The 20129-nt window shown below is 44.4% G+C and overlaps 1 protein-coding gene across 1 annotated transcript in view; it reads left to right on the forward strand.

Annotated features, from left to right (window-relative positions):
- The first annotated feature begins 1043 nt into the window (after positions 1 to 1043).
- Positions 1044 to 20129, forward strand: part of NIBAN1 (niban apoptosis regulator 1) — a 101678-nt gene continuing 82592 nt past the window's right edge. The window contains exon 1 of the mRNA XM_006135801.5: positions 1044 to 1336. Coding sequence (XP_006135863.3) covers positions 1282 to 1336 — 55 coding nt within the window. The 5' untranslated portion in view covers positions 1044 to 1281. The remainder of the gene's footprint in view (positions 1337 to 20129) is intronic.

Consider the following 20129-nt stretch of genomic DNA (forward strand, 5'->3'; position numbering starts at 1 on the left):
CCCAAAGAAAATGGGGGGAAACATTAGAAAACCACAAACAGTTGAGCAAAGTTGCATTAAAATAATTTTTAGATAGAAGCAAGGAAATTCTTTGAATGAAGTTTGCTGTTGCACCAGTTTTGCATTTCTTTGACTTCTGTTGCAAACACATGATCCTTTATCTATAGCAGTAGTTTTCAGCTTTTTCATTTGAAAATGGCTACAAATGTCAAGTGGAGGTTCGGGCCCCTTTGGAAATCTTACACATAGTCTGACGGTCACAGGGGTCTGTAGACCACAGTTGAAAACCACACATTGAAACGTATTTGTTTAGTCCTATCCCTTGAAGATATAATAGTTTTTGTGGTGACAACAATGACCTTACTTTTGTAGTATACAGTGTTGTATCTATATTTGTCCCAGGATATTCAACAGACAAGGTAGGTGAGGTAATATCCTTTACTTGACCAACTTCTAGATATTACCTCACTGCCTTGTTTCTTGCTTTTGTAACACTATCCTAACAGGGATACAGTCACAATTCAAGCCACTTGGCTTAAATTGTGCTGTGCAAATCCCAGTGAGGATTGTGCATCTAATTGCCGAGGATAGGATTGCTGAAAGAGGGGTTTCCCATTTAGGGCTTTGAAACTAAGGATCAAGTTCTTAACCTTAGTGCAATATTGGTACTGATGTCGGATAATTAAACACTTGGATTCCATAACGTGCCACCACACTGGCGGGGGGAGGACCTGCCCTTGAAGTAAGGTCATGGTGCGTTTCCCTCTCTCTCTCTCTCTCTCTCTCTCTGGAACCTGCAGGTGTATGTATGTATGTATGTGTATGAATGACCCTGAATCATCAGGCAGCAGCTTGGCTTGGTGCAAGCGGGACTCGCCCAGTGACACCTTGGTGCGCTCCCTTGTGTGGCAGCAGGTGTGTCCGTGTCTGGGGAGGGGCGCACAACTGCGTGTGCTCGCGGGGGGCTACCAGCGGGCTAACCCACCCCTGCTAACCCGCCCGCAGGGGACAGTGGCGCTGAGCGGTGACAGCCCCAGGCGGGGAAGCAGTGGAGCCTGAAGGGGCAGCAAGAAACGCCAGGGAAAGGGAGGAGCCGGCCGAGGGGACCGAGGGCGCAGCCCCGGGGGCGAGCAGCGCTCCCCGCCCAGCCCGCTGGAGCTGAGGCGGCGCCTGTTGGAGGAAGTTTACGCGCCGAGCAGAGACAACCCCTCCCTGCGGCGAAGCGGGCAGCCTGGCTGAACTGATCAGCTCCTCCCGGCCGGCCGCCTTCTCTGCAGCGCCATGGGCGCCTCCGCCTCCAGCCTGCTGGACGAGAGCAAATGCAGCTACATCCGAGGTACGCGCGGGGCGGCTGCTGCGCTCGCCGGGAGCCAGGGGCGGGCAGCGGCCACCACCACGTTTGCATGTGGCGGGGGGAGGCACCGGCTGCTTGGGGGGAAGGATGCGGCGCAAACCGCGAAGGCAGCGGGCAGACTGGACGGCTGCGGTGGGCAGGAGACAGTGAGGCTCTCGGGTGACGAGCCCAGGCGAGCTCTGCTGTGCCAGGGGCTCGGGCCGCCACGCGTGCCGAGAGCAGATGGAGGCTTTTCAGTTTTAGGGGTAACCCAAGAAAGCCAGGCCCCTCTGCCACGTACATTGGCCATACTGGCCTGCGTCGAGGCAGAAGAGTACATGGAAGCACATCTGACAAATGGCAGCTTCCACAAACCGGCGGGGAAGCGCTTCAGCCGCCCCGGGCATACGGTGCCAGACGGGAGTGTTGCTACACTTGAGCCAAACGCCCTCAAAACTAGACTGCAGCGTGAAACTGCAGGGTTGAAAGTCAGATGCAAACTTGGCTGGGTCTGACTGGAGACGAGGAATGGCTGGCTTGCTATAAAAAGTAATTTCTGCCTTTTAGTATTTCCGCCTTTTTATCCACTGTTGAGTGGGCCACAGCCACCCTGATTGAGTTGGCTTCCTTGGCACTGGCCCTCTCCAGAGTAATGTAACACTCCCCTTGCTGTATATCCCCGCCAAACTGAAGTTTCCACTTCACACACCTGACAGAGGGGACTCCGGCTGGTGAAAGCTTATCACTAAATACATTTGTTAGTCCTTAAGATGCCACAGGACTCCTTGTTTTTTCTTGAAACAGACTAACAGGGCTACCCCGCTGAAACTTGTCGCCAGAAAAATAGGCAGTTGAGACTGGATGATTATCAATCATACTTTGAAAGTATGTGGACAATACTATTTTGCCATTGCTGAAAATGCCTTCCATACTACTTGGGGGCCCATTAAAGTTGTGGGACTTTGGCAAAGCATTTAGGAAGGGGGCTAAAATAGCCCCTTGCAAAGTCCTTTGAAGTAAAAAACATTTCCTCTAGGTTTTGGATTAGATAACAAATCCTTTTAGGATTATCTACCAGTAAGGGGTTTTGTCATTGTATGCCTTGTAATGTGGGATGCCTTACTGACACCAGTAGCTAGCCTACAAGCATAAGAGGCTCAACTCTGCCTTCCACCAACCTGGTTACTCCTTGCAGGATGACTTCAGCAATCCCTTTGGGTATTGAGTTCCTACAGATCAGTTTCCCTGAGTTCTTAATGCCCAGACATTCAGACATTCCCACTTAGGCATTTGAAGGAATTAAACATTTCCCCACCTGTCAGTTAACTTTAGCAAGCACTCTTCTCATCATTTGCACAATAGAGGTCAGTGTGGGGGTAAAAATACATAAAAGGTGTGTTTATTAGAGAAATCATAGAATCAAACAGTAAAGAAAAGCAAACACTGACAAGTTACACAGAAAATAAACATAAAGGCTTTACTCTTCTATGGTATCTAAATTTCCCTTTCGCCTTTCAGAGTATGGTAGCTCATGTTAAACAGAACAAGTGTCCTGAGTTTTCAATTTCAATGTCTTTCCATTAACTTTAGTGGTCTATCATTGTCTTCCCTTGTGTTGTTCCGTAGTAAGTTGTTGGAATTTAGTGTCATGGAAGCAGCTAGTCTGTGAGATGCTTCTGGCCCTGACTCCTTCTCCACACTAGAGTGATGCAGTTGTACCTGAGTTACGAGGAGTGTTCAACACATAGGGCTAGTTTACACTAGAAGCACTACATTGGAACTCTGTGCTGACAGGAGAGATCTCTCCCATCAGCATATTAAAGAGGCACTAGCTATGTTGGTGGGAGAAGGTCTCCTACTGACATAGCATTTGTTCACACCTGTGGTTAGGTTGGTGTAAATTGTGTTGCTGAGAGGTGTGCCTTATTCACACCCCTGAATAATATATGTTCTACTGAAGTAAGTGGCAGCATAGACCTGGCCATATATGCAAGCATATATTCATAGCCGTAATCTGTGTACGTCTCTCCTAATGGCCATCAAGTTCAGAACATTACAAGCTTTTATTGTAAAAGACCTTACTTGATGCATATTTATACACAACAATGTTGTATACAACTCAGTGACCTATTTCCCTGTGCAGAATATAGCACCCTATTCAAGAGAGTTCAAAGGCAATCAATCAGAACTATGCAGTACAAACCTTCAAATTAACATTAAGTTGACTGAGCCCACTAAAAAGAAATACAGCATAGTTGGATTCTTTTTATCTTCTTATTTTTAAGGCTTCAGGGTTTGCCTGGAAAGGGTTGTCACACACCCTATATACGTGGAAAGAGGTCACACACTCTCCCCTACACAGCTCTTACATCGGGGTGAGGGGAGGCGGAGCGACTGACTGACCTGATCCTCCGTGCCTGGTGCTCTCAAACGTCCATGCCTGGCTGGGCCCCAGGGACAAACTAGCCTCTCTTGGCTCCTGACTCCACAGTTTCCTGAAGCAATGTGTGTGTGGGACCACAAAGGGTCACATGCCCACTGATTTCACACCAGAATGTGGCCAGAAGCAGCCTTCCCGCACCGTGCAGGAGGGAAAGGAAAGGAGCTGCTTTCAGCTGCAGGGGAAGAGGAGGGAGAGAACGATGGATGAGGAGGGAGACAAGAATGGCCTGGCCCGTGTCTTTGCGGTGCTCATCTCTTCTCTCCCTTCACCTCCAACATTGAAAGAAGCTTGTCCCTTCCTACCCGCACAGTGTCAAAAAGCAGCTAACACCTCCCGGTTGCTGCTGGCCACCTACATAACCCAGCTGCCTCCTGTCCCCTGGTGACAGCCTGGGCAGGAAGGGGTTAAGCCCTAAGAATGCCTTTTGCAGCAGGGCCTGGGGAACCTGATTGTAGGGGCTTCAGCAAACCTGGCCAGAAAGGTGGCTCAGCAAAGGATGGTTCCTAGAGGACGGAGCAGCTCAGTGCTTCTTGAGGGCAGGAGGTGCCAAGAGAGACTGCCAGTGCTGACCAGAAACAAGATAAGGGGCTGGGTCCTGCTGGCCGAGAGTTAGCATGCAGCAGGGGCTGCGCTGAGGGACCGGCAGGGAGCAGCCAGTCATGTATGCTCCATATTCCCCTCCACTGCCAGCTTTACACTCCCACCCCAATCACTGGGCACTTGACCCCCCATTTACTGCTGGTGGACAGGGGCCTGGCATGCATGAATCTGGCCAGCAGTGGGACCCACTAGTACTGATGTGAGGGAGACAGAAAATATGGGACAGTTTGTCTGTTTTTAAGAAAAAGTCAGGATACTTGTCAGAGGGCTTAAATACAGAACTGTCCCTTTAAAAATGGGACATCTGGTTACCCTAACACAACCAGTCAATTCAACTGTTTATTCTTGGGGTTCACACCTCCCAGGTGTTCCCTTTGGGTGTCTGGACCAGTGTTGTCACGTCTGCTACAATGGGCGTTTATATGCTTAATTTTCCAGAATATATGTATTTGCTTGAAAAAGAAATAGGTAAAAGGAGTGAAACATTTTGTTACTATCTGTCTAGATATGTATATGAGCCCTGTTACTGTAGTAACAGTTGAAGTTCATATGACCAGTTTTATGTCTGGAAATCTGCTTTTGCTAAATAAAATGTGTATAAGAAGGTGGTGGGGGTGGGGGGAGTCCAGTAGTTGGTACTGAGACAAAACTTCTAGTGAGGCTGGTATGAGTCCTGCTGATGACTAAGTTGAAACCTTTCTGGTACAGTGTGACTGTTTAGTAGTGTTTGCTATTTTAGTTGGCATTCACTGCATTATTCTGTTTGTGGTGTGAGTTGTGCTGGAGCAAGAATGTAGAACAATCCCTTCTTTAGGAACCTCACGGAAAATGAATTATGAAGTGTGTTTCTCATGAGTCTGCCCAAATTAGAAAAATTTAAAATGAATAAATCACTATCAGATGAAGAAAAATGGGCCAAATTCTGGGGCCTACGTGGGACATATGTATGCTTCCTAATGTGGAACAGGGGGAGATCAGCTGCCTCTGCAGCACTGTTAGTTTCCTCCAGATTGGTGGTGAGCAGTGAGACACTTTGTTAACTGTTGTTCCCACACAAGGTTGCCAGATTCTGCTGGTTTTCATCCATATAGTTTTTTTTCCTACCAGTACAGGCAACTGCCACACTTACAATCTAATTGGTTCCTGGAGAACCAGTAAGTCGGGCCGTCGTAAGTCGAATCCTTATTGCCCATAGGGGCAATGTTATGAATGGGGTTTCCGTTCCTGACCCACTTTGCCGCCTGGGAGTTGTAGTCTCCTGGAGCCAGCAGCGCAAATGGCAACCAGAGTGGGCTGGGGGTTGTGCTGGGCGATAGGCTGCGCCATGCCAGGGCGCAAATGGGGTGGTAGGTGGCCCTGCAGCTCCTGGAGCAGGGCGGCCATAAATGCGGGGGGTTTGCAGGTTGGGTAGTTGTAAGTATGGGGTTGCCTGTATTTCAAAAGTGACTTGCACTTAATGTATGGGCACATGAGGAGAGGTGCATGCTGATTGCACACAACATTGCAGGGACCACACGCTCTCTCTGCATCTAATCTAAGTGCTGGTACGGTTCAGTCAGCACACCCACAAATTCTAGGCACGCAAGCACATTTACCAAAAAAAAAATACATTGGCATTGGAGAAGGTTCAGAAAAGGGCAACAAAAATGATTAGGGGTTTGGAATGGGTCCCATATGAAGAGAGATTAAAAAGACTTGGACTTTTCAGCTTAGAAAAGAGGAGACTAAGGGGGATATGATAGAGGTCTATAAAATCATGATATGGAAAAAGTTAATAAGAAAAAGTTATTTACTTATTCCCACAATATAAGAACTAGGGGTCAACAATGAAATTAATAGGTAGCAGGTTTAAAACAAACAAAAGGAAGTTTTTCTTTACTCAATGCACAGTCAACCTGTGGAACTCCTTGCCAGAGGATGAGGTGAAGGCTAGAACTTTAACAGGGTTCAAAAAAGAGCTAGATTCATGGAGGTTAGATCCATCAGTGGCAATTAGCCAGGATGGGTAGGAATGGTATCCCTAGCCTCTGTTTCTCTGGAGGTGGGTGATGGGAGAGATTGCATGAGGATTACCTGTTGTGATCCCTCCCTCTAGGGCATCTGGTATTGGCCACTGTCAGCAGACAGAATACTGGGCTAGATGGACCTTTGGTCTGACCCAGTATGGCTGTTCTTATGTTCTTAAACTACCCTATCCCAGGGGACTGTCTGGGTTACAACAATCTTGCAGCCCACTGAGATGAAGGAGGGCCACTTATGTGGCCCACTCACTAGCATAGGTTGTTCCTCACTGCTCCAGACTGTGGAGGATAGATTCCCGGACAGAATCATGAGAAACATGTCGTTGAACTCCTCCTCCTATGTTCTCCTCCTGCTACTCTGACAGTGTGAGAGAAGAAGGGGGCAAGATATGTCCCAGTGTGATTTTCATCTTCAAGCCAGTATCTCAGCTTCCTGGTCTTTAAGACCTGGTGATGGGAATTGTGAGTCTCTGAAAGGACCAATACCTAGTTACTGAAAATAATAATAAGACTGTTTTTACTAGTCTTTTAGAAGCATGAAAGCAAAAACTTTTGCAAGTTCCTGCTCTTGGCACTCTTGTCTGTGAAGGGAATGGAAACAGCCACTGCCAGCAGTTAAGAAGTAAATAATTATTTAGAATGTGTCAGGCTATAATCCATTTTCAATCTGTGTACCATGATCCTGGAAAGATTCTTTGTGTAACTAAATAGTCCCTGCTTCAAACTCCTGCTATGAATAATGGTTCATTTTTATTTTTTACTTTTTTTAACCTTGGGAAAGAAGCAGCCTACAGCACTACTTTTAGTGGCAGAGAGGAGGAGGAAGATGAAAGAGTGTTTTTAATTCTTGACACCTATTTATGACCCAGTCTAGCAAATGCACCCCGAAGAATACTCCATTTGGCTTTGGTGGGAGTTTATAAGATTCAGACCTTATTTATCAAGGGCTATCTTGTTGTAGAAGTAATGGGGTCAAGTTCTTCAAGAAAATAGGAGTGGTGTGACAGTGCTCCTCTTTCGAAAAGGGAAGAGGATGAATCAGTGTTTATACTATACAGGCAAGCAATTAAAACAATTTTGCTTAATTTTAGAAAATCAGTTGAATGTTCTTCACAAAGAGAGTAATGGAGGGCTTTAGAAATGACAGCAAAATGAGAAGAGAGAGCTTTTTTTCCCTTTTTTGTTGTTGTTTCTTTTTTGTAGGTAAAACTATATGCCAGTAGCATATGACTCTCTAAATTACAAAACAAAACAAAACAAAACAAAACAAAACAAAACAAAAAGAAACAAATAACCCCCCCATCCTTATTCATGTGACATAAGTGACTCTATTCACATGATCAGTCTTGCAGGGTCAGGCTTAACAGTATAGCTTCATATGACTTATTTTATTTAGAATACATCTACATTATAGCCAGGATTGACATTCCACGATCAGTGTACTGGCAGTTGATTTAGTGGGTCTAGGGAAGACCCACCAAATTGACTGGAGATCGCTCTCCAGTCAACTCTGGTCCTCTACCCCAAAAGAAAAGAGTAAAGTAAGTCAATGGGAGAGTTTGTTCCATCGATTCACTATGGTGTAGACCCCATAGTAATTAAAATTAAAGTGTATTGACCCCAGCTATGTTATTCATGTAACTCAGTTTAACTTATGTGGTAGTGTAAACCTACCCTTTGAAAATACATTCAGCTACGTATTCTAGATTGCATGTGAACAACTTAGAAAGGAAGAAACATTTCACCAGTGTCTGGGCTCTTTCTAGATGGAGTGCACCAACTTCAGTAATCAAGAATGTCATTTCCACAGTCTCCGAAATCAGTGTCAGACTGCTATTCCAGATTGCAGGCTGAATTAGTATCTGCAGCTTCTGACATTCCATACTGGCCCAATACATTTTTGCGCAGAAATAGATCTGTTTGGTATTTTGAGTTGGTTCACAGGTATCCCAATGCAGCAGATGAGCTCATCCATCACCCAAGCAACTCCTACGTGAAGCTTAAACAGTGTATGGGGCTTTTCCAGACCTGTGCCTCAGTATTGAATTTGGCCCATAATGGGCAAATGTGCATGGCAGTTGACAGAGAGAGAGATGAAGTCTCAGCTCTGAGGAGTTTACAACCTAAAGACCAAATCCTGAGGTTCTTAGTCCATTATTCCATCTTCATTAAATTCAATGGCAGATTGTCTAAGTAAGGACTGTGAACTTGTCTACACGGAGAGGCAGGAAAATTAATCCAAATTAACTAAAAGTGTAAATGTAAAGTGAATTAGTTAATCTGTATTATAGCCTTCTGTGGACACTCATTCAGAATGAAAGTAGCACTGATTTGGTTTACTTAATTCACTATAAATAAAGATAAACTGAATTAAGGCCACTTTCATTCTGAATGAGTGTCCACAATAGGGTATAACGCAGTTTAACTAATCCATTTTACAATTGAATCTTTAGTTAATTTTAGTTAATTTTTCTGAGTGGCCCCATTTACTGAAGGCCCCTAAACAAAGACATTAGGATCTGACTCTAAGGGGTTGGATTATCTGCAATGCACCATGTTCAAACATGGTAATATTTTATAGTTTGAGCAATACTTAACATAACTCCCTGTCTCACATTGTTACTTGATATGTTATATATTAAGAGAAAGGATGAATAAGGTATGCAATAACATCATGTGGTTACTTTGCTTACAAATAGACACATCTGGTAGATTTCACTGGTCTGGGCTGTGTTTGTTCCTTGTGTATTTAAGGCAAGTATTAGAGTATAGAGTAGGGATGTTATTGTGTAGTCATTTACATGATTAACCACTAAGCTTGGGCTCACTGGTTAATCCTAACGGCTACATGCACGATATCCCTTACTGCCTCGGTGTCAGAGGCAGCAATGGGGGGAGGCAGAAGCTGGTGCCTGTGGGGAGTCAACGTTTAAGCTGGCTCCCTGTGCACATCTGCTCCCGTGGAGCTGCCTTCCCCTCCCTTGTTGCTTCCCACCGAGGCAGCAGTGTAGGGGGAGCAGGCGGGAGCTAGTGCTCAGGGGGAGCCAGCTGAAAACACCACAAACATCAGCTGTTATGGAGCTGCCTGCCTTTCAGGCTGCTGCATCTGATAATGAGGCAGCAGTGCAGAGGGTGAGGAAAGCAGGCAGTGCTATGTCACTGGGGCTCCCCCATCAGCCTACAGTGGCTACACAGGGGGTCTTACAGTGGCACAACTACATTGATACAGTCTTGTAGCTGTGAGGTCTCTAGTGTAGACACAACCTTTGAGGAGACATGGAGGAATGACCACAGCAAGGGGCTTCAGGTACATTGGATAGCATGGAAGGAAATCAAGAGATGAGAAGGGAATGATAATTTATATATAAAAAGTGTCTCTTTTACACACACATGCATGCACGCAACAGCCTTAGGATATGTCAACACTACAGTAAGACACTCATGACTGAACAGTGATTCTGGAGCTGCCAGATTGAAAGGGAGTTGTTTGAGCTTGGACTGCAGCCCAGGCTCTGAAACCCTTCCTGCTCCAGCCTGTGCTCAAATGTCTACACTGCAAGTTTGTAGCCTTGTGGCCTGAAGTGGGCCAGCTGCGGGAACTACATTGCCACACAGTCATACCCTCTGCAGAAGAGCTGGGCCTTGCACCCTGACCTAAACATCAGCCAAGTCAGGCCTTGAACCAGTTGGGGAAGTAACTTTCAGAGGGAAGGGCCCAACCCTTTGAGAACACCCTGCTACTAGCCCCAACATTATCAAATGTGGAAACTGTAAACTCAGGTACCCCAGTTTACTCAACTATTGTGGCAGCTCATGGGGGAGGGGGATGTTAGCCATTAGATAGCCATGTCTCATTGAGGGATTTATATGTCTGAGTGAACACTTGGAGTGGTACCTGAATGCAAATGAGAAGCCAGTGTATTTGTTGAAATGCTAATAGAACATGTTCTCTGTGGCAAGTGTACACATTTTACTTGTAATTAGCCCATGATCATGCCTATCATAAAGCCATAAGAGCCGGATCATCATGCTGTGAAGTCTGGGTCAGGAAGAGAAGGAAGGACATAAAAGTTTAACGAGATGCAGAGGAAGAAAAGATATGCATAGGGCCTTTCATGTGAGGATCTCAATAATTTGCTTCATGCAGTAATTACCAGGATTTTGTGAGGGTTAAGTAACAGAAGTATATAGGGAAGCTTTTTCAATGCCACTTCAGAGATCTGGATATTAAATCTCCATTACAAATAGGTGAGGACAGGGTATTCTCACTAGGGATGCTAGATAGCGTGTACTTGACTAGTCATGTAACCGCATCAAATATTATTGGTTACACGACTATTCAGTAGTCCCTGGGTGAAGGGCCAGCAGGCAGTGCATTCCCACTCCCAGGGAGCCTCCTGCCACCCTGTGCTGTTGCCTGTCTATGGCTAGGTCTACACTATCGGGTTTTTTCAGAAAAAGCTACCAAATTGCTGCGTAGCTTTTTCCGATTGCTTTTCCAGAAGAGGATTTTCCGCCGTTTGGCCCAGTCTAGATGGGTCCACATGGCGGAAAAGCTTCCTCTTTCGGTGGAGCCTTTATCCTTCGTAGAACAAGGAATACAGGGCTCCCCGAAAGAGTGCGTTTGCTCTTTTGCAAAAAAAGCAGAAGAGCAAACGCGTTCTTTGGACGTGGTGGAGTTTTTCCGGGATACCTCCGGAAAACCCCCACAGTGTAGACATACCCTATGAAAGGCAGCAGTGTGGGGTGGCAGGTGGGAGCTGGTCCAGAAGGGGCAGCAGCAGACAGATATAGTGGCAGTAGCATGCTCTGTCTAGGGCGAGCCTGAGAGGCAGCAAAGCTAGCAGGGGGAAGCGGCTTGCATGAGCCAATACATGTGGAGAGCTGGCTTGAAAACCACTTCCCACATGTACCGGCTCCTGCCTCCCTCCCACCTACTGCCTCTGATATAGGAGCAGCAAGGAGGGATGTGTGTAGTCAATAAGATTAACTGATACACCCCAGGTTTATTGGTTATTTGGGAATTTGACTACACTGTGACATTCCTAATTCTCACAGGAGATCTGGCCCTCTCTGAGGATTGGGACTCAGCCACACTTACCCAATTATAGTCTGGCACCCCAGGGAAAACAAATGAGTCAAGAAATAATATGATGGGAGCATGTGAGTCAGAGCCAGGCCTGCAGGGAGATAAAAAGATCGGCGTGAGTTCAGTGAAGGAGACCCCAAAAGAGAGTGGAGTTAGAAGGTGACGCTCTGTTAAAGAGCAGGAGGATAAGCAGGAAAGGGTCAGGGAGAAGGTCAGGCTAAGCAGATAGGAAGAAGACTAGGGATGAAAAGAGAGGGCAGACTGCAGTACAGGGGTCGATATCCCAGCTGTCTAGGGACCCAGCACTGGGAAACCACAGTGAGAGGTGAGTTTTGAGTTCTCTTATATTGCCATTTGAGGAGGCACATTTATTCCTGGGAACCATGGGGGCAAAGAGACTGATTCTCGCCCTGATGGACTCGAAGCTGAGTCCAAGAAATGGGCTAAGGATTGTTAAAGAAGAGGCAGACCCTAAAAGGAAGAGGAGCTGTACCTGCAATTGTATAGTTTAGAAGATTTATGTTATTTATTCTTTGATTTACATTTCTTTTTTGGATTTGGATTAAATCTGGACAATTGTGGTTAGCCTGACAATAAACTTGTCTTAGCAACCTAATTGCTAGGAGCCCCAGAATCACTTGAGTGTCAGTAGAAACCAGAGTGGGTTAGTCTCAGCTTCAGGCATCCAGGTCCTCTAGGTGACTTAGGAAAATATTCCTTATGAGAGAGACTTACAAACAGAAAAACAAGTAATCTCTGGACTGAAAAGCAACAGTTGTTCACAGCATGCAGACACACTCGGTAGCAGGTTAGGGCTGTATATCATAGTCAATTATGGCTGCGGAAGGAATATGGTTTTTATGTGTAATTACCCTCTTTGGAATTTGGGCAAGACATTAAGGTTAACACCAGTGCTAATCTTATAAAAAGTGGCGTTGTGTTTGTGTGCGGCAACATGTTCATTAAAGATCCTATCATCTAAGATGGAACCTCCAGCAGCACAGCGTCTGTTGACGTATTTGATCAGAACTCACTCAGAAGAGTGCGACACCGCTGAGCTACCAACACCACTTCCTCTACACATGTACACTCAAAAGACTATATGATCTGCGAGTGGAATTAGGTGTTTATCTCTTCCCTTATCTGTTCACTTTGATATTTTTAGGGCTTATGGGTTTGTGCATCGTTTATACTGTGTGATTAAACATGTGTAGTTACAACCTCCATTAAAAGGCTTTATCCATTTTGTTGTTTCTTAAATTCTTAAATGTTGGGGCCTTTCTATGTTGTTAACTCATGGGGGTCCTGTCTTCCCTTACCCTGTGAAATGTTGGAGCTCAATAGTTTTCCATGAAATCCAGCTCTTCCATACCTCACAGCTCTCTGCAGAGTTTAGGCACTACCATAGCTTGCTGTTTTGAGAATTGGTAAAATTTTCTTGTTAATTTCACCCAGGAAGGGGGTCTTAATTTATTATATGTTTAAAAGGGTTGATTTTTTTTTATTCAACAAAGCTTTAAGTTCTCCAAGATGTGAGAGTGACAAATATACAAGAAAGGTAAATGATAAGGGCTTGACCTAAAACCTGCTGAAATTAAAGAGAGTCTTTCTATCTCCTTCAGTGGATCTAGGATCAGATCCTAAAAGAAGGAACTGCAGGTTGATGTCAACAAGCTGGAGGGAGTTTAGAGAAGAATGACAATGATAAATAGAGGAAGGAAGGTTGATTTAAGTGGAAAAGTTATAACATTTTATAAATTTAACTTGACTTAGCATGAAGTAAATTTGTAGTGGTAGCTGGGTGTGCAGAACATAACTTGTCTATTAGTGGGTTCTATACCCAACAGGGAAAGATATTATTTAGGGTACCGGGCTGTACAGCTAGAAGTAATGTTGTGGAATTAAGGAAATCTGCATGTCACAAAAACTTCTTGATAGTGTTGGTACAGGCAGAACCAAACCTGGGACCTCTGGTGCTTAGTGCATGGGCCAAAAGCCAGTTATTTGCTAAGGCTATAGAGCAGATACATTAATCTCTGTGTAAGTGGTCTCAATGCCACTTGGTAAGTCAGTGCACCACACCCAGAAGGTGTGTGGGTGACAAAAAAGGATCTAATAGACCATGTCACAGATTTCAGAGGGAAATTCTAGAAGCCTTATTGTTTGAAACATTAATATTAACAAGGGAAAAACGCATGTGTAATGCCTAGGAAACAACCCTACAAAGATGGAGGATGTACATGATGACCTGGCAGATCTTACCAGTTTCCCAAATTAGACTTAATGGGCTACATTCTGCTGAGCAATCCATGTACAGCTTTATAGGGATAGATTTTTTTAAAAAAGTTTTAGAGCAGATGTCAAGTGCCCAGCATCTGTAATTTGGGATAGTCTGCAAAATAGTCCTGTACCCTATCAGACTATTAATGTGAACTTAGCTCTTCTAGAAATCTAGCGCCAATCGTTGATACAAATAAAACTGTAAAAATGACAAATGGTCATTTGTGAGGGTTTTAGCAAAATGCTTTTTGTGTGTGTGTGTGTGTGTGTGTGTGTCTTTTTTTAAAGAATTTTTTAAACAAGTATAATGCTAAGCTTTTCTGAAAATCTTCTACACTAGACAATTGCCAGGCGCAGCCCAATTTCTGTTTTTGTTGATAAATATAAAGGTGCAATTTACCACTGAGGATGCCAATTAATTATGTAATGATTAATTAAATATAATGAGCTTTTGAGGAAGGTTGTACAGCCTCAGCTTCCAAATAGAACCATGTTCTATGTGTAAAGGTTTTAGAGAATTGACAGAGCCTGTTCTCCCTTTACTCAGAAGGAAGAGATAGGGAAATCAGTCAGTTATTTATTGCAGTTATACTCCCAAACCCCTTGGGTTTTGAAGTGAGAAGTCAGTCGTTGCAACTTGAAGAAAGACTGCTGAAATGCTTGTGCAGGATGAACACAGGCAGCTGTGGAATTCAGCTGTAACAAGCAAGGGAACCAGTTTGAATTTAATTATTAACAGGAACACTGGAGAGTGGAAAAGTAAATTGGAATAGATTGTGAAAAATCTGGCCTTTTTGTAGGATTTTATGTTAAACTGTAGTGTATGCTTTCAGTTTCTAACATGCTGTATGTATGGAAGTAGAACAGAATTTTGCAGATGATTAGCAAATTCTGCTGAGATCTCTTCTCTCAATATGTACAAATTATACATTTCAGTGCTTAGGGAATCAGTTATCTTGAATTTTTGCAGGTGGGTTGGATTGTAACTGAGGATACAGTTTAAATGTGGTATGTATGTGGAACTGTCCATATATATTTATCTCCTATGTGGAACTTTTCCTCAGGAGCTCCCCCTCTCTGTCTGTCTTCTAGGAAGATGCAGTTGAGATTCTGACCATTCTCCTATACATTGGGCTCTGAAAAAATACACCAAAGCCACCTGCATCTTCTCATGTTTGTTTAATTTTTGCACAAACAAATGTAATATGCCCATTCTTCTCTGAGAAAAGGAGAGGTGCTAATTTGAAAGTTGCTATATACGTGGAATTTGGGAAATAAAAAGGAAGATTTAAAGGAATAATGGACAGACAGCAACATCCTACTTGAGAAAAGCCTTGAGCGATGCCTCCTAGGCAATGGTGAGGAAAGAGAAGATGTAAAGAAAGGCAGTTGGCTCAGAACTGCAACCACTGCATGGGAGTTGCACTGAGTGGCAATAGATTTGCACCCAAAGTTCTTAGAATGTCCAGATTAATTTTGGTTTCGAGTTTAACCTTTACTGCTATTTTCTTCTGTATGCTGTTTTCTAGGCAGTAAATCCAGGCACAGGAAAACATCCAATACACTTTTACAGCCTAGGTTCCAGCAGTGGGCGTCACACTCTGTAAGGGTATGTCTACACTGCCCATGTTACAGCGCTACTGATGGAGGCAGTGTAGTCCCTCTTTATTGTTGGGGGAGAGCTCTTCCAGCAACTAAAAAATCATAACATCCTCAATGAACTTCTCTCACCAGAAGCTGAGCTCCCAGCAATAAAACACTGTATATTTTGGTGCTTTTCAGTGCTAAAACCTTTATCACTCAGGTGCTAAACGTAGCTGTGTAGATGCAGCCTAAAAAGTTCTGCATGCTGATCGTTTGTCAACAGTCCTGGGGGTTCTTGTATACAGCTGTATCAGTTAGGTTGGTGTGTCAAGAATGGAATGGGTTTCTTGGAATAGCTGCCAGCCCTCTCTGGGAGGGGAGGTAGTAGGAAAAGGCCTCTTGAGAGAAAGTGTTCTTTTAAAAGAGCATGAACAAATCCTGCAGTGGGCTCTGAAACAGGAAGGACTGAGAGAGACCAGCAGGGAAATACAATGAGACCTGTAGCCCAGTGTTTGTGATTTGCCTATCTTTAGAAAATACAGTCGTGCCTTGAAAAAGACTTTAGGTGTGGCAGTTGCCTCTTTGTGGGCTGGGGATAAGTCCATGTCTTATGTGCTGCATTTTCTGAAGCTTTAGCTCTAGACAGCTAGCCTGTAAAGTAGTGGCCATTTTGTTATTTGTCTTTGTAAAATTTGTGGCATGGGAGTTCAGTGGAGGAATCTGTAATCTAGTTTCTAGCTTTCTTGAATAGAATTTCTAACTGATACTTTTACATAAAGCTTATATAAGACATGGAGGCAGTGGCGGATACAGGGCAGGGCGAGCGGGGCGGCTGCCCTGGGCCCCGCGCTTCAAGAGGCCCCGCACATGCGCCGTGTCAAAGGGGGGCCCCACAAAATTGTGCTGCTCTGGGCCCCGCAAAACCCTCATCCGCCCCTGCATGGAGGTTACACTATTTAAGCAAGTAGTATTGCAAGACAATGGGTGTACTTGTATTTTGCTGGCTTCTGCAAAGACATGGTTCCTGCCCCCCAACAGCATGCCATCTACCATATTTTCCGGCATATAAGACGACTTTTTATACTAAAAAACGTCCCCCAAAAATTGGGGGTCGTCTTATACGCCAGGTATAAACATACAGGCAGTCCCTGACTTGCAGGTACGAACGGGGCTTTTCTCGCCCCGGAGGACACGGACTGCGGGACCTCGCGGTCCTGCCGCCCGTGTACTCCGGGGCGAGAAAAGCTGTTCTGCAGACAAGGAAGACGCGGAGCAAAGCCTCGGGGGAAGCCGGCAGCGGGACAGCCCAGATGCACCGCGGCTGTCTCGCTGCCGGCGTCCTCAGAGGCTTTGCTCCTGGTGTCCCTGGTCTGCTGGAGACGGTCCCCAGCAGACCAGGGGCACCGGGAATAAAGCCGAAGCGGCGGTGGGGTGCCACGCTTCTGAGGCTTTGCTCTGGCATAAGAAGAAAATGGATGTATTATGGGAGAAATAGAAATACTATGGAACTGGTAACCCATAACTTTATCTTGTTATTTAACACATGCTTAATTTAACAGACGGATTCCCAAGATTGTGGTGGGATTGATCATGTGATTAACTCCTACAAGGTTTTTAAGACCTCAGTCTCATTTTGTGACAAGGCCTCAGTTGTATCCTAGGCCAAGGCTTAGCATTAGCAATGCTTTGAAGGGTGTCGTTCAATTAATATTTTTTGGTACTAGGCAAAGAATTACCCAAGAGACAGCTGACACCTGAAAGGGAATACAGGAAGTTAAGCAAATCTGAATCCTCTTAGTAACTTTTGGTTAGATAAATTTTAGGAGAGAGAGAGAGAATCTTATTTTTAAAAAAGCACCTTTACAAATTGTTTTGATAAATGACTAGTTTAGTAAATAAATAAAAAAGTGCACCCATTCCAATAGAGAAATAAGGGACTTTGCACCGTTTAGTTTTCTTTTAACATATCCTGCAAAGATTAGTCTGTTCTGATGTCTTGAATGGAAATATCTGAGATTTCAGAGGGTTTCACTAGAGATACAAAAGTGAGATGGCACCCTGCTCTGGTCTGTGTGTTTTGTACTTAAGAAAGTCAAAGGCCAATGCCAAATAATTCAAGTGTTATTCAAGAGTTACTAGCTTTCCTCTCAGTCAACTGGATTTGATAACCTAAAATCAGATATCTGGAGTGACTCATGAGTGCAAGTGCCAACCTCAGAGCAGGCTGTGAAGAAGCAGGGCACAAACTCCAAACTAGTTGTGAGTTCCATACTTAGATTTCACCAACCAGTATCAAATGCGAGCCTGTCAAGCAGTATAAAGGCCTTACCACGGACTCACAGACAGCCCCCCCTTGTGTACTTCAGTCCGGTGGTTCTCAACCAGCCGTACACAGAGGCCTTCCAAGGTGTACATCATGTCATCTAGATTATTTGCCTAGTTTTACAACCGACTACATTAAAAGCACCCGGTGAAATCCTTACAAGCTAAAACGTTATATGGTACATGTAGCATTTCATGACTTGCTTATACTGCTATATTGTACACAGACATGTAAATACAGTATTTATATTCCACTTGATTTATTTTATAATTTATTTTATAATTATTGAATAAAAATGAGAAAGCAAGCAGTTTTTCAGTAACAGTGAGCTGACAGTTTTTGTATTTTTATGACTGATTTTGGAAAAAAACAGTTTTTAAGTGAGGTGAAACTTTTGATGGGGGGGGATATGCAAAACAAATCAGTTTTCTGGCAAGGATAGAGTAGTCTGGAAAGTTGAGAACCACTGCTCTAGTCTATCTTGCCACATAGATAAGCTTTTCTTTTTGATAGATGGTCTCTTATGCCAAAAATCACAGCAATATTCAGGTTACTCCCAGTTCCAGTCATTTACCCCAGAGCATCGTGTAGATACTTTTATAATAAATTAACTATAATTATAACTTAATTATATTTATTAATTAAGAAAAGAAATGATAATAGTTTGGAATATTAAAGCAGATAAACATACATACACAAATGAGTTACGGTCTTAGGTTCCAAAAGATAATAGAAACTTCTGTAATATGCAATATGCATCCTCTAGGGCAGGGGTGAGGAACTTTTTTTTAGGTCGGAGGCCATTGACCCACAGAAAAGTCAGTTGGGGGCCCCACACAAGTGAGAAGTGAAGCAACAAAACAAACCCCCAAACCTCTCACTTACCTGGCCCCCGACTGAGAAGGAAAAAGACACTTCCCATGTTCCCCTTGCACACCAGAGCCTGGGGGGGGAGGGGGCAGGCTAGTAGATTTTATGTGCTCCAGCCCTGCGGGGAGGATAGTGGGGGGGGGGGAATGCCAATGCTGGGGAGGGAGCCCAGAGCCTGGGGGGCTGGATCCAGGCAAGCCAGGGGCTGCATCTGGTCCTCAGGCCTTAGGTTCCCTACCCGTGATCTAGGATTAAACTAAGCTAAACTGCTAGGGATCCCTTGCTTATACCTGCAAATCTTGGCCCCTCACAGCTCAAGCAGCATAGAGATAATAATTTCTTCTTGACAAGGATTTTTATTCCCTCCCCCTGGAGGTCAAGAAGATGGGATGAGTATTTGTTAGGGTTGCCAGGTGTCCGGTTTTCGCCTGGACAGTCCATTTTTTCTGGCCCCTGTCCGGTTAAAAAAAAAAAGAGCAGAAAATACCGGACATTTTCTGTTTGTCTTGGATGGAAGACTGGAGGGGAACAATCTTCCTCTGCTGTGCCAGGAGTGGGAAGTGAGGCATGCCGAGATTCTTAAATGCGCAGCACCCTTTCTTTTGTTTTTTTGTTTTTATTTTTTTCTCAACAACTTTTATCTCCTTGGTTTTTATGCGATTTTTTTTTCTCAATCAAGTTTGGTCTCCCATTTTTTGTTGTTGTTTAGGCTTTTTGGTGAAAGCATCTGGCAAACCTAGTATTTGTGCATTTGTCTGCTTCATGGGTATAGGGAAATCAACAATCTTTTGCTCACTGATGTTCTGTACTGGTTTGTCTAGTTGTGTCCGTCGGCCTTCTTTTCTTGGAGAGGAAATGGCACGTCTGTGGTAAAGTTACTTGCTAATGCTTCTCACCTGACAAATACTTTTATAGTTACCAAGCAAATGCTTAAACGTTCCTTTATAATGTGGGGTACAGATATTATAAGTAAGATTAATACATTCAGCGACTCACAAGCATATCATAAAGTCTACACTAAAAACATTTTAATATATCTAATACCTGTGCTAGCAATATTAATACACAGGTGACCCAGACTGGTTTCCAGTTATGCATTTGTCTTTGGTCATTGAGCACTAGGGGACATGGTGTGAGCTGTCACTTGGTCTGCCAGTAGGGTTGCCAGATGGTTTAACCAAAAATACCGAACATCTCCTCTCCCCCCCCCAAAAAAAACCCCAACAACAACAAAAAAGACCTTAAGAGTTATTAAGCAAATAAAAAACCTCCAGCATGGCCCCTGAGGAACCAGGTAAGCACCCGGTATTTAGGTATATAGGGTAGCCAGGTGACTGGTTTTCTACCAGACCGTCCGGGTTTTTGGGGGTCTGTCCAGTAAAAAATCCAGAAAATACCAGGCATGTGCAATGTCCGGTATTTTCTGGTTTTCTGACTGGGTGCTCGGAAGCCTGGCGGGGGGAGTGGCTGGGAGACAGGGCGTGATCGGTGCTGGGAGCCCTGGTTGCATGTGAGGAGGAGGGGCAGCCCGGTCCATGCTCCTGTGCGCTGGTCAAGTGCGTGGTGGAGCTGCAGCCAGACTGACT

This window comes from Pelodiscus sinensis, chromosome 9 (genome assembly GCF_052426305.1).
Source record: "Pelodiscus sinensis isolate ZL-2025 chromosome 9, ASM5242630v1, whole genome shotgun sequence".
NCBI lineage: Eukaryota > Metazoa > Chordata > Testudines > Trionychidae > Pelodiscus > Pelodiscus sinensis.